Source organism: Ischnura elegans, chromosome 1 (assembly GCF_921293095.1).
Source record: "Ischnura elegans chromosome 1, ioIscEleg1.1, whole genome shotgun sequence".
Classification (NCBI taxonomy): domain Eukaryota; kingdom Metazoa; phylum Arthropoda; class Insecta; order Odonata; family Coenagrionidae; genus Ischnura; species Ischnura elegans.
In genome coordinates, this window is record NC_060246.1 from 48,815,127 (window position 1) to 48,830,878 (window position 15,752).

Below are 15,752 nucleotides of genomic sequence, written 5' to 3' on the forward strand. Positions count from 1 at the left end.
CCCGTCCGACCGCACCTTGAATATGTAGCGAGCGTATGGGATCCAGTGCAGAAAAATTTAATCCGCGACCTGAACAAAATACAAAGGAAGGCTTCGCGGTTCGTCAAAAACCGCCACGGGCGTGCAGACAGCGTTGCACAGATGTAAAGCGAATTAGGCTGGGAGATGCAGGAGACTCGGAGGATGCGCGCTAGGCTTAGATTGTTTGAACAATTGAGAATGGATATCTTTAAGAGCGACACGGAGAACATAATTTTAGAGTCGCACTATATATCCAGATCCGACAGAAGAGATAAATTAAGAGAGATGTTTTGCCGAACGGATAGATATGGGAATTTGTTTTTCCCCCGAACCATAAAGGACTTAAATAAATGCTAGTCTTAATTTCCTTAGAGCACTTCCTTTTTATGTGAGGGCGGCTGTTGTCCTAACACCCCTTGCCACACGTCTTTTAGGCGGCTTGCGGGGTATTATGTAGATGTAGATGTGTACTTTTCATGTATAACACAAGATTGAATAGACAAACCAAAGCTGCTACCTACGTACGCTACCGAGGTAGTACCTTCAGACGGTTTATAATTCATATTCGGGAGGTATCTTTTATTTTAATCACCACATTTTATTTTAAATTTATTTTCCGACAAAAACAAAATGTAGGTGCATGCTCATGTGATTCACGAATGGTTTACATGCTGCAAATAAAATGTATAATGACAACTAACCATTATACATTACATATCATGCATATGACTTTCTTTTAAAGATTCATAAACTGACTTCGGAACCGTAAGTACAATAAAAGCTCTTGGATGCGAGTAATAGCTCTTTTGAGTTTACCTGCAAGCTTTTTATGCATTGATTTATCTTCAAAATATATCCCTTCACTGAACCGAATTTTAAAAAGCTGGCATTTTGAACAATATCGTATTGAGTACCTTTGTACGACGCGGTTCACCACATTAACAACCCATTTTTTTTGCTTATTTTATTTACCCATGGTTTTAGCCCACTGATATTATCTCGGTGTATGTGGTGATGAAAAATGAAAAAAGGAGCGGAATTGGTAACGATTGACTTTTTAAAATCACTGTTTCAATTCATTATTATGTATTGGTTAAACATTAGAAACAATGTCATCTCTAATGTCCTAAATACTTTCTTTATAAAGGTACTAAGTAGATGCAGGGGCCGTAGAAAGAAGAAGATCTAGATCTTTATGCTTGCCCAATTCGATGTCGATGACGAAATGAAGTGGCGTGAAGAGGGAAACTTATGCAGGTGCAGGTATAGGATTATTTACACAGGATATCACACAGAAACGATAATGCTGGCGTTGGGATAATGCTCACAAGCAACGCCGGAATGAAGTGAAAAGCTTTCTGTAGCACAATGAAAGCATAGCTATGTCAAAATTAGAGACAAAACCGGTAGATACTGTTTTAGCACAGGTTTACATCCCTCCGACAGGATACGAGGATGAAGAATTTGAATACGTCTACGCAGACAGATTAGGAAATTGAAATGAAAGAAGAGAAAGGAAATGGATTAGAAAATTGGAACTAAACAAGAGAATATTTCAAATCGGCTGTACTTAAGTGAAGCAGAGGTTTAAAAACCAATTACAGTACTGCAAGCACTACCCGGGGCAGATGTCCCAAGTGATCATAATTTTGTGCAGATGAAATGCCATCTGAAATCGATGCGCATTTCAAGAATTAGTGGGGAATGCCAAAAAATTAAAACGCATTTCAAGAAGTAATGGAGAGCAAGACAGGATTAGATCATGCAAATCAAACATTAAATCAGAGCAAAATAGCTAGAAAAATATCAAAAGCGGGCTTCAGGAAAGAAGCTTGAGGGAGAAGAAAATTTATAATTAAAAAGCTATGGGTCGCGAACGCAGTCCTAGGCTTCATTGAAGAACGGACAAAGTATACGAATGCGAAAAGTGGACAGGGTTGCTACGATAGAAGAAAGAACGAGATTTGTCGCTAAGCGAGGAAAGCTAGAGAAGCATGGATGATGACCCCTTGCGAGGATGTACATTATAATTTCGTTCAAGGTAAAGTGGAAGTGGCCAGTGTGCTGAGAAACTATTTCAAAAACGCCGTATAAGATATAATGCTATAAGGGACAAGTATGGACATAGATTAGTTTAAAACGTTGTCAAAGTGAAGAGATGGAAAAATGCAGCGGAACCAAACTCAGCTCAAAAGTTATGGTAGAGAGAAGAAAAGTGATATAAACTCAGGAGACAATAACGGCAGATATTCCTAGTGAATTTGAAAAGAAAAGCATCATTCCTATACCTACCCAAAAAGAAGAGGGGAGAGATGTGTGAACATTTAGGTCCATAAGCCTGACGACACGTTCATCGACGATACTTAAAAGAATCATCCACAGGAAAATAGAAAGCAAAGTAGAAGAATGCCTGAATGAGGACCAATTCGGATTTAAGAAAAGCAAGGGTACCAGAGAAGCAATTTTGGCTCTAAGGCTGCTCATTGAGAAGAAAGTGGAGAAGAAACCGTCTTTTACTGTATACCATTTTTTCACTTGGAGAAGGTCTTTGATAACGTGAAATGGCATTCAATGCTTAGAAGTCTGAATGAAATTTGAGTGCTCTACAGAGATTGTAATTGTGCACAGCTTATAAAAAAATCAAGTAGCTATTATAAAATGTGGGCCTCACTAAACAGGGAAAGAGTGAAACAGATGTGAGCACTGTGCTCGTTATTTTTAATGTTTACATCGAGAAATCCATCAATGATGCAAAGAGAAGACTTCAGGTGTTAATATCCACGGAGAAATATTTAATATGCTACAATTTGCTGACGACATAACAGTCATAGCCGAGACAAAAAATGACTTGAAGAAGACTAACAAATACGAAAAGGATAATGGCCAGGTATCAGGATAAAATCAACAAAAAGAAGACTACGGTGCAGCAAAAGAAAGCAGACATGGGCAAACATTAAACAAGGAAAACAAGCTTGAAGAAGTGAAAGAGTCTCGTTATTTAAGAAGCCGAATAACCAACGGTGGTAGTTGCGAGAAATGATGTCACTAGTAGCGCTGGCATATAGTACTTTCTACAAAAAGAAGAATCTTTTCGCAGCTGAGTATACAAGTATTTAAGTAAGGACAACATTCATCATATGCTACGTATGGAGCATGTTTCTCTATGGGAGCGAGGCTTGGACGTTGACAGGAGCAGAGAAGTCAAGAGTGAAAGCATTCGAAATGCGGTGCTACAGAATAATGATGAAGATAAAATGGATCAGCCGAGTAAGCAATGAGGTAGTGCTAAGAAGAGTGGATGAAAAGAAAAGTCATAAAAAATCGAGAAGACGGGATGACCTAGTTGGCCACTTTATGAGATATAGTGGCCTGATGGAAACAATCATGGAAGGACAGTTGGAAGGGAAGGTGGGCAAAGGACGGCCCCGAATGAGTAACACAGGGCAGATTATGAAGAATCTAAAAGAGAAGAAATTAGTCACTACAAAAAGGCTAACGGATGGGAGAATCGAGAGCTGCTTCATCGGATGTAAGATAGAAGGATCGGAATTGGAAGCTTCTTCAAACCAATCTTTGGTTTTCACTTATGATGATGACGAAAACATGTGCAACATTCTGATGATTATTCAGTAGCAATAAGTTTTGAATATTTTTGGAGAATTATCATATTCGATATTATTTTACATTTATCATTGTTAATAAGATTAAAATTATATTTATAATAATCAATCCGGGATGAATTCGAGAAATATGACGAAATAAAGGAAATGTGTTTCAAAAATTCTTTTATTATCATAACAATGTTCACTACACTAAATCGCACAGGATCTAATTAAATCTTCGGGATCTTAAATACCAATTTTCATTAACTAACAAGGCATGTAACACTACGCTGCAGTCTGATTCATTGAAGTACCAGTGGTAGTTTTATGATGTGAGTATTACCTGGCGCTCTGAGCGCTCTCGTTCTCGGTGACGCTCAAACATCGACTCTGTTTGTCCGTGGTAGCTGGCTGAAGTGCGAAGAGAGGGACAGAATGACGTAGGACGCTAGGCCTGACGAGTGATTGATTGATTGGATGGCCGCAACTGCGGTGGCAGCGCGATCGGGAAGATTGCATGTGTTCTAAAGCGTTGTCTATCCGTGTGCTTAAGGCCAAGCTGCGGGTGCGCGTCATATAGAGGCCTGTTTGGCGGGGATTTACACTTGTCACCTAGTTCTGCAGCGGTAGCGACATTGCCTTTTAATCCGAGTGACACTGACTGATCAGTCCGCTCGGTAAACAAAGTGAACTTCCACCTAAATTTCATGGATAGCCAAATTATTCCTCAGGCAGAATACGAAAACTGTGGTGTGGATGCATTTGTGCCCTAAAAAATAACTATTTATGTCTCTGTGTAACGGATGCAACAAGCTACGTTTAAGGCGTAAAAAACGCTCTGTGTAGTTTTGCACTAATGTTAATTTGAGAGACTTCCCTCGCTTTGAGCGGTAATAGAACATTTTTGTACCGAAGTTTATTAAATAGCAAGGTTGAATGATGAACCGCCACTTTGATGTCATCCTTAGCGTTCGTAGTTGTAATTGATATTAAATTTGAAATACAGGAAGAATACTTGCAGTGCCTTTTTATTCCTGACTCAATTGCATCTATGTACAACTAGTCTCGTAATTTAGTTAAAAATTTACGTAAATTATTACTGATTATTTTGTACTGATAGGAATTCCAGTAGCTTTTATGAAAGTTTATTCGAATTATTACCCAAATAACAAATTAGGAGGAGATGAAAGCGGAAAGACCAAATCAAGAAGTATAATGCTGAACGCTGAGAGCCAAATTTCGGCATCAATGCTTTAAATAGCCAATTCTGCTTATGAGAATGAATTAAGCAACTATGAAAGAGAGACAAAAATCATAAATACGGTATTTTTAAATTAATAATCATGTTTCTTAGGCTCAACATGGTCACCCATAAAACTTTTCAAGATTTTGATTACTGGAAAAAACGAACGGACATGATGATGAAATAAAAACTCACAGTAACTATGTTAGCATATCTTCCAAAAATTAATAAAATATGCTAATTATGTGAACATAAAATATATGTATACAAGAAATGAAAAGGGAAATGATGACAAAAAATTAAAAAATAAACATCTATAGCCTCTCAAACTATGTGGAAAATATATCATGTCCGAAAGACATGCTCCATGAGAGGGGCATCTCCGTATCTAACATCATCCTTACTGGGCTGGAGTCGAGAGTGGTGTTCTGGGTTTTCACTTGGGCCTAATGTACTCAAACATTTTTTTCAAGTCTGCTGTACATACCTTATATCTGCAAGATATACTTTCTGTTCCTTCCTAAACTCAAAAACAGACCCTTTCCCTCATTTCGTCTCCCATCTCCGCCTCCATCGCTCCCTCCCAAATTTCAAGTGACTGTCTTCTCCTACATTATGATCAAATAATTATATTGACACCTACGTCGCGACGACGTCTACGACGCATCATCTTTGTATGATATAAATTTGGTCATGCCTTTCGTGACAAACGCCATTTTTACTAATAAAAAGACCAATGTAATTTTTATTAAATACTTATATTTTTACCGAGAAATGCCCTAAGAAGATTACAAGGAATACGATAAGTTTAAGCCAAAAGCTTACACGTTAAAACACAGGAATACATAAAAAGTATAAATAAATGACTCCATATGAAATTTTAATGTGCAGACAACGGAAATTCTGAAACGAATGATTCTGAAATTAAGGAGATCTGAAATAACATTTTCTTACCGACTATGGAATGCACGGAAAGAGAGTGATGCGTCAATAAGCGAAAGCCTGGAGAAGGAAGACTGGAAAATGAAGGTGAAATGATATTCGGAGAGGTGTGAAAAGGAATGGATAAAGTGAGTAAATAGGAACAGTAGATATTCAAAGAGGAGGGTGAAGGATGGAAAAGCACATGGCGTGTGAGGAAAAGTCGGGATGGGGTTAGGGGAGGGAGGAAGCTAATCTGCCAGTCCACCCGAAATCGGGGTCAACTTCCTAATGGACACTGCCTCGCCGTCGCCCCAAACCATGGCGAGTGTGTTCGAATACGTGGCGAAAGAGAGAGAGGGAGAGAGTGAGTGAGTGGACAGAGGAGGGGGGGCAGTACGTGCGGGGGAGGTGGAGTGAGGAAGGGGGAGGGGGGGGCGCGGATTTGACGCGGACCGCCCCCCTACGACCCCCACGATCCCTGCGGTTCACAGGTTAATGATGTGCGTGGTGTATCTCGGTGGAATACGGATGACGGCTCCGACCGACGCTAATCGCGCATTAATGATTCTTCCCCGGTGACCCCAACCGGACCGGAATAGCGGGCGCCGACGCGTAAACGCCATGCGCCCCCAACCCTCGACACCATCTCTCCTCCCCCCCCCCCCCCCCCCCGCCACCCACTCTCCCGTTAGGATTGGTCCACCACCCCTCTCCTTCCCTCCCCTTCACTCTCCTCCACCCTCTTCCACCCTGTCGTGTCTCTCTCTCTCTCCGTTCCGATGTTCGACCATCGATCATCCGTGATTTACGGACGGCGGAGGAAATATCAATTCGCCTACCGCAGCGCCCGCTCTGCCATTGAGTGAAACGTTTAACTTGATAACCCGCCGGCTTTTTTTTATTTTCCTGCGCCCGACTCCACTTTACTCACACTCACACCCATGCGCTCGTGGGCGGGGAAAAGTCTCCCTCTCTCCGCAGAATTTGTATATTTCGCGTCAGAGTTGTCTTTTTTTTAAACTCCGAGAAAAGAACACGGATGAATTGTCCTGCCTGCTGGTTGATGATTATGGTGTCAAAAAAATTCAAGCAATCAATGACCGGAAGCAGTTAGGTACATTTTTGATGGATGATGCTCCTCTCATTCCAAAAAAGGAAATGGAAATATTTGAATTCTCAAGAGACTACTGTAATTAATTATTTTTAACTGATTTCTGAATTACTTTTTTCTACATTTTGGCTTAAAAGGTTTTTGACGCGTCATTGATTCTTCGTCTTCCCTATTAGACATGTGATCAGAAGAGGAAAGGTCGAGTAACTTATGTCATTAGAACGATGGGAAATATTAAAGGCTGGATATGCATGAATTCAGTTACAGATTTGTTTGAAGATACTTGGCACGTTCAATCAAACTCCCAATGCCTTGTGAAGAAGTAGTTTAAAGAACGAACTTCACGATGATGTCACGTTCCAGCAGCTCCTTTTTCTTAATAAACAAAGGAAATTTACTAAAAAAACTACATTACAAGAACACATCTTATTTGAATCCTATGACGAATTATCTTCATTATTTACCTTGAATGATGTTCTAACATCGAAACCTAGGTCAGAATAAAAGCTATTATTCGTAGAAAATTGCAAGTGTTAATTTTAATATGGAAAAATTCTACTCCATCACGTTTGGTTCTTCTGATTTTATTGGAACGAATAGGGATTTATACCTGGGTAAATCTCCGACGAAGCAATGCTGGTCATCATCAGGTTCAATCTGCTATCCCGTAACCTAAGTCGTGGAATTGTGAGTGTACTTATATCTTCGTAATTACAATTTGTTAGCAATGAAACAATTACACGGAATAATGCTTGAGGGTGTTTCTTTTTTTAAGCAATATGATCCTCCGATTCCACATGCTGGAAAAAAGCATGCTCGTAAAAGTTGTATCAGCATAAAAGTCCTTAATTTCACAATTTTTTATTTTACACTGCATTCAATCTATATTTAATATTGCATGAATTATTAAAAAGAATTTCATGTGATAACGGATAATCTGCAACCACTAGCAAAGCAAAAAGAGACCAAAAATGGATGCAGCAATCAATGTTTTTCCTGGTAATTCAGGATTATTCTACTTAAAAATTCCTGAAAGAGAATGAAGATAAAACAGTTGCTAGGCAACAAAACATGGACAAATGCTTTCAGTTATTAAAAAAACAACATTTCCATCTCGCTATAAATCCCTTCTTACCATTAACCATCAATTTAACTAATACAAAAGAATTTTTTCGACACAATTCGGGCACACGTCTACATAGACGATGCCGAGAACGTTTGGTATCCGTCAATAAGCATTTTTTTCCTGCTCGAGCATTCGGTCGATATCTGAGCCGCAAGAGATATTCCCGATCTACAATCAGTTTAGATAGGCACGTGGCCCACACCAATACTCTCACGTTGAAATCAAATAAAAACAGTTTCGCAGCACGTGATAATGGAATCCACCATTACCTAAATGTAAAATATAAAGAATATCCAATGCCTGTAAATAATAGATCTTACGCATATAGGAAGTAGCTAAATGCCACACAATATGCAAGACTCAGATGCATGGATAAAATTATTTAAATAAGCAGTTTATCGTATAATGCAGTAGGTACATAAATTTCCACAAAAGGAGCGTATAACCAATTCGCCAGTGCAAAAACCATTATGGAATCCATGCGTAGTTGAGGCAGCGGCGAATAACGCTATGTATCTTTATGGAGTGGGTAATGAAAGAATTAGTTTGAAGGAGCAATGAGAGCTTTAAAATCTCATCATAATAAAAATATTTAAACTGAACGTAAATAAAAATATCGAGACATGATTTTCACTGACGCAGAATATTTAAGGTTCCCGTATGTGATTTGAAATTTTCTCAGAAGCACTTCAAACAATTCAATCTGATGAGGATTATTCTCAGGACTATAAAAATTAGCACTGCCTGCCTACTTTGATGAATGCATTCAACGGCTTTTGTTCTCATGCCTGCTTTTATTGATTACGTTTCGCCCAATGCAAAAAGTCATTACGACTGTGTTCATAACTTAAGATACAAAATGTTGAATAATTTAAGGAAGTCTTTCACTATGATTAAAAAAATATGCCAATGATATAAAGCAAAAAGTAAATACTGAACACATTAAACAGAACAAGAATGGCATTGAATGATTTTCGAAAATTTGATAATTTCGGTAAGAGGTTGAGTTTTAAATATTGTTTTCTAATGAGTAATAATAGCATCTTTAAAATAAGGCACTAAAACACTCACGCCAATTTGCACGAATAATGGAGATGCAAAGAATTTTGCACGTATATGTTCAAAACAAATGCATTGCGGAGAAAGTAACAAGGATCTCAATCTGAGGGAGAAAAATATTGCCGCTTAAACGTAACAAAAAATTGAACCACTGTAAATTGAGGTATTCAAATGTAAAATTTATGCCAACAGTCGTCGGATCACATTTAACCGTAGGACCGAATTTATCACTGTTACTAAGAGATTGTAACACAACCCAAAATTTAAAATTCCAAAAGGCCTGCTTCAATAAACAAGAAGTATAGAAACACATCACACAAACACGTAATCGTTATTTTTCTCAAGATGCGACAGGAGATTACGCAGTTTAAAGGAAATATGTGTCATATTTGCCGATATAGCGTACAAAAATCCAGTTTTATTGTTATCTTTGCACAATAAGTCCTGACAAATTGCAAAAATACCAAGGGGCATAAAAAAGACAAAAAAATTCGCAGCCACACTGAATTCATATCGGCCATGATTTTTGAATCCTTAAGAGAGAATGATAAATTTGATCAATTCTGGCTACAGATGAAGGCCTTGAATTACACGGCATCTTGAAATTTACCCGACTAATAACCATAAGAATGAAATAATAAGAATTTTAATGAGCTCAAGCTTAAGAATTTGAAGCTAACTACTGAATTTCAATCAATAGGAATATTTACTTTCCTTGACTCACAATACAAATTTGAGAGATAGAGAATTAGAGAATTTTCATGCTAGATACGAAAATTATGGAGAATATACTTGCTATATTGGCAACCAGAAGAGACGTCAAATCGTTACAGTGTATATAATTCGTTTGACTCTGAGAAAAAGCAAAGTATTTTTTCAATCAGAAATCTCTTTTAAACTTTGAACATACCATATTTTTCAAATTACATTTAATTTTTATGTGTTTCCTTATAATTTTTGTGGGTAAATCCGAGAAAAGGGCTGTCTTAAGAGAGGAAATGGCAGCCTCATTTTTTATTTTAAGTATGTAATATTGATGCCATTACTCGATATATGGTCTTTAAAATTCAGCATGCATAATATTCATGTTCTACTTGGCAATGCCGATTCTCTCCGAGGTCATTTGCATGTCCGTAATTTTATATTCCAGGAGATTTTTCTTATGTTTCTGCGACTGCTATTAATTGTGGAAAAATTGCCTAGAAAAAATTATTGTGTTATCACATGGTGTGTTCCGGCTGTTCCACTGCAGGCTGTACGTGAAAAAGTGCCTAGGTTGCGGAGAGAGGGTGAGCGCCGACGAGTTGGTCCTGCGGGCCTTGGACAGCGTGTTCCACGTCCGCTGCTTCGTGTGCGTCGTCTGCGGAGGCCGGCTACAGAAGGGCGACCAGTTCGTCGTGAAGCAAGGACAACTCTTCTGCCGTCCCGATTACGAAAAGGAGGTCGAAATGCTCCAGGGGTACGCCCAAGGTATTCGTCAAATGATTACACACAAACACACGAACGAATCACCGCACACACTCACGCGCCCGGGAAAAAAGTGGGAATGGCTCGCGTTGGAAACCACACGAGGGCGTCGAAATGTTTTTTCAATTTCACGCATTCAAGCGCTTCCAAGAGGCGACCGCATTGCCATTTTCCACTACAGCGGGTTCGGGAGAGCGAAAGCGCTCATACTGCCATCCCACAGCAGCTGTCTCACTCGCAAGCACCTTCGTTAAAAGTGATGGTATTTTTTTTCGATCATACGTGGTTCATTATGATACTGTATCTAGTTTCTCCTCCCACAGCGAAATATTTAACTACTGATACCAGTCGATCACTACTATACACTTTTTCAAACCTAGAACTAACCAACCATGTACTAATTGCATCATTGACGGAATTCATTCAATTTAAACTTGCCATTGTAAATCAGGGCGAGCGGCGTCCCAAAATGAATTCCATCCGCAATTAAGCTTCATGTTTAAGTCAAGTGTTCGAAACTACTTGTTTCCAGTGAGGTTAGAGCCTGTGCCCAAGCGCCTAAATTGCATCAGTGTAACGCACCATCAAAATGCATAAAAATGAAGGTAAATGATCCAAACAAATCTCCTGGAAATTTTTGATAATAAAGCCAAATCTATATAATAATTGAATAGATAGAATGATATAATTTTTTCAAACCACTTAGGTACTACATCTCCACATTCCCTGTAAAGGCTACTTGTTCAATCTCTAAACTTGTGTCTTCATCATAGAGGCCATTGCATTTCCAGTGAAACTCATGTAGAATTTTATCAAAAACAATTTTGCAATCATCACCGGATCCATCATTTCCAATATTTTTGGAATTTTGTGCATACCTTGTTTTGTTTTCCAACAATAGGTAATGAACAACATCCCAATTATCCACGAATCATCTTTTGTGATTAAAAAATGTCGGTAGAATTTTCCCGCTAATTTTCCATTGTTTCGACCGGAGCACAGCTTCATTGCTTATTTATTTCCGACTCGGAATAATGTTTAATAAGGAACGCTCATAAATGCTCGACATAGCAAATGAGTCTGTTCAGAGAAGAGCTTTATTTCCCAGCAGCTGAATCCGTATTTTCATTTTCCTCGATCCAAAATCCAACTCTAAATTTTGACCGTTCATAAAAATACCACCGTTATTCGCTGTAATTGTAAAGAAAGCTATGCCTATTTTTATCCCATAGGGAAAATATTCTTAGGATGTAATGAATAAAAAAATACGCCAATTTTTTTTATTTAAACGTTATTGAAATTCATTTTCAATACGATCATAACTCATAAATACGTATAAATTTCATTGCAAAGACCAATTGTGTTACTTAAAATAAAAGTTGTAATTGAAAAGAGCGTTTTGCTTATTTACTCTCACTGGTGAATATGATTATGTTTAGCCTTTTAATATATAATCTTAGCCACCCGAAGGACTATTTATTAATCATTTTCAATTACTAAACATTTCGTCCAATTGAGTCCATATACACTAGATTTTTCATGTACAGTGGCATTTATAGACGAGAATTTATATTTTATAAAGAATAAGCTACCTCATCAAGCTTTTAACTTTGAAACCCACAGCAATCAAAAGATTCCTATTTATGACTCCTCAATGAAAAATTTATGTAATGGTATGCATTTAAGGTACAACTCAAGCTATAATTTACTATTCCTTTCTGAAAACATTCCATTTCTTGGCTCCCACAAATAAAAATATATGAAAATACTTCCAGATGCGAAAGACTCGCCTAATCCAGCAAAAGTTTCTAATTACTCCGTTTTACCTGTTCCTTTAACCGATAATTTCAGGGGATTTCACATGTGAGGACGGACTTCTGTCAGCGGGAGGGGGTCTTGGGGGCCCCGGAGGCGGGCCTCGCGGCTGCGTGGGCCCTGGAGGAATGGGAGGACCTGGCGGAGGCGGACCGGGAGGCTTGGGCCAGGACGGCCGTAGAGGGCCAAAGAGGCCGAGGACCATCCTTACGACGCAGCAGCGGCGAGCCTTCAAAGCGTCCTTCGAAGTGAGCCCCAAGCCATGCCGGAAAGTACGGGAAGCACTCGCCAAGGAGACGGGACTTAGCGTGAGAATAGTGCAGGTGAGAGACAACAGCCATTCGCATCAATAAGTACCTATGCATTTCACCCACGGATTGATTCTTATGAGGTTATAATCAAATTATTAAACTATCGAATCATTTACAGCAATCTCTAGCAATCCGATAAAAACAGAAATACCCAGGAACCCTTATGAAAAATTTTCTTTTGAGCACGATGTTTCAGCCATTCTCTCGTTTAATTGGCAAAAAAATTTCAAAACTGTATCAGATTTCCTCAACAGCCTTTTTACAACTGCAAACATCAATTTTACAACTCCATTCTGGATCCTCCGCTATCACACCATTTGGAAAATATTCTAACGCATGTTTTAATACAATTTGGCTTACAGTAAATTTATAGAGTTCTATCAAGTAAATGAATCACTTTGAATAATATATTGGTAATATTTCTCTATCCAGTCACATTTTATAGGAAGAGGTCTTCGTGTAAAATAAAATTTGACATGATAACAATGAAAATAGTACCTAAATCAACGAAGGCTGTTTCTTCCTGAGTAATAATGAAATTACTTTTCAATAAATTTACGAATAGCCTTTAAATACTAAAAAGAGATCCACCTTCATTCAGCGTTTTCTATCACTGATGAGTATACACAGTCAACCTACATCTGCTTCATTCTACATAATATATCGGTTCTCTCTGGCCAGAATTTTTAATTATTCCATAATTATATTTCCCTCTCAAATTAACGGAAATGGATTAAGACGTGTACCATTGCCATAGTTATAAGGGTAATATGATGATACAAGATGTAATCAAAAAAGGACCGGATTGATTTTATTCTGCGCAAACCGTTCAACGGATCGAAACGACACAAAGTGCGACATATTGCGAAACATCTGACGACTAACGAGAGGAGTTGTGTTTGTTTACGTCAAGCCGTTACTTAGCAGCAGCGTTACGTGTCTTAACCTGTTCGTCGCCGCGTGCAACGGCAGCAAAAACCAACCGCGTGTGTGCGTGAAATTTTGTTTCACACTTGGAAAAAGTGCAACGCAGACGTTTGGAATGATTCATTAAGGCTTTCTTTGTTAATGAAGCTATGAGTCGAAGCAAGTGTTTTGAGAGGTGCAGTCGTTTGAAATCGGACAGAACCTCGACAGATAACGATTCGCGAACGGGGATGAAAGGAAAAGTGACACCAAGTGTCGAAACCATGGTCGGTTAAGTGATAAATAAAATAGTGTGGATATTACCATTTGTGCTTTAATCATGGATATATCATTATTCCACAAAATTAAGCCGGAAACGATTTTATACCTGATGATGGCGTTTCCACCACGATAACGTGCCGGCTCACACGCTGATGGTGACAGAGTTTTTCAACAAAACCAGAACTTTCGTGATCCCGCACCCACCCTACTCTCCAGACGTGGCTCCATTAGACTTCCTTTTGTTACCACTGTTAAAATCAACCTTGAAAGGGCACCAATTCAACTCTATTGCGGACATTGAAACTAATTGTACAGCGGACCTGAAGAGGATCCCTAAAGTGGCTTACGAGGCAGGGTTCTCGAGCTGGAAGAAACGCTGGCAATGGAGTGTCGTGAGTCAGGGCATGTACTTCGAGGGTGACAAGTTCGATTAAACAGTATCCGTAAAAATAAACAAGTTATGAAACCAGTCCGGTCTTTTTTGATCACACCTTGTATAACGGATGAAACATTTAAAAATTTCGGCGATACACAATCATTAACAACATCTTGAATGAATGAATTTTTTAATCACGTATTTTTTACATGAAAAATTAACAACAAGAGTATTGAACTAACCCAATTTTTATTCACGCATTTGTAGAAATATTCTATACTAGTTCACTCTGAGCAGAAGTTTTAATGATTCAATTATTATATTTCTCTCTCAAACTAACGGAAATGGATTGTGAACTCTGAAATTACCGTATAAGATAGCTATACGAGTTCACGGATGAAATATTTAAAAATTTCGGCATCACAAAAACATTTACAGCGTATTAAATGAATTTATTTTTTGATCACGCATTTGTGACATGAAACATTAACATCAACAGTTCTAAGGTTACTCAATTTTCATTCACGCATTAGTGCAAATCTTAAGGTAATGTTCCCTCCGAGAGTAGCTAAGATTTATGCCGACCATGCTGTTGGTGCTGACAGCCACTCTCAGCGGTGTATGCTACTGTCTGCCCGACCTCCACGCCCAGTCCCTCTCTGTCCTAGGCATCTTCCCTCCACACTGCACGCCAGCCCCCACTCAAAGCAAACGCCGCCCCTTCCCTTCGCGCCACTGCCTGATTCCCACACTCACACAATCGATGAGCTGCCATTCTCTGTGATCAACGCCACTGATTCCTCCTCCCCATGCCTCTCGTCTATAACCTCAAGCGCTCATAGTGCGGCCTGTAATGTTTGCTTTGGCCAGGTATTTCGATGATGCGTTTTATGGGTTCGGATATAACGGACGAATACGAAACAGTGGCGAAGTGTTTTGAGGGATTCCATTCCAATGCACCCAAAACTTGGAACGCTCGACCCGGAATTCATAACAATCTTTTCATCGGGATATTGGGTACTGAGGCTCACCTCACCTTGGTATAATCGGCTCTCCTCCATGCCAGCAAGAAAAAAATCAGGTTTTTGTGCAGTTTTCAATCACATTCTAATCATTTCAAATAGTTTGACAAAGAAAACGTTCCAATAAATGCTTGATTCACTAAACAAGGGCTCTTAAATTTTTATTCATTTGTTATCAAATATGTTTTGGCCATTTTGGCAAATAAAGCACTTTAGCAATTGCCATTTTACAATGATTACTATACACCAAGTATTCCCAGACTGCAAACAATTACGCAATAACTGAAAACCGTAGGTTCGGTAATAACATTAAACTACAAATTCCGGAGGAAAAAAATTGAGGAGAGTAAAATTGTATTTTTTTATTTGCAGCGTTCAAATGTGACAAAAGGACAGAAAGACACATTTGTTGCTAAGAACATTCATAATGATTTTATTCTATTGCAATTTCACGTGATGCAGAAAACTTGGCTTTGGATGTCAGAGT

General features: G+C 38.7%; 1 protein-coding gene across 1 annotated transcript in view; it reads left to right on the forward strand.

The window, feature by feature from the left end:
• The window catches only part of LOC124170039 (LIM homeobox transcription factor 1-alpha-like), a gene marked incomplete at its 5' end in the record, with an annotated part of 67,233 nt that overhangs the window by 26,439 nt on the left and 25,042 nt on the right, over positions 1-15,752 (forward strand). Inside the window, 2 exons of the mRNA XM_046549047.1 lie at positions 10,339-10,556; positions 12,405-12,691. Coding sequence (XP_046405003.1) covers positions 10,339-10,556; positions 12,405-12,691 — 505 coding nt within the window. The remainder of the gene's footprint in view (positions 1-10,338; positions 10,557-12,404; positions 12,692-15,752) is intronic.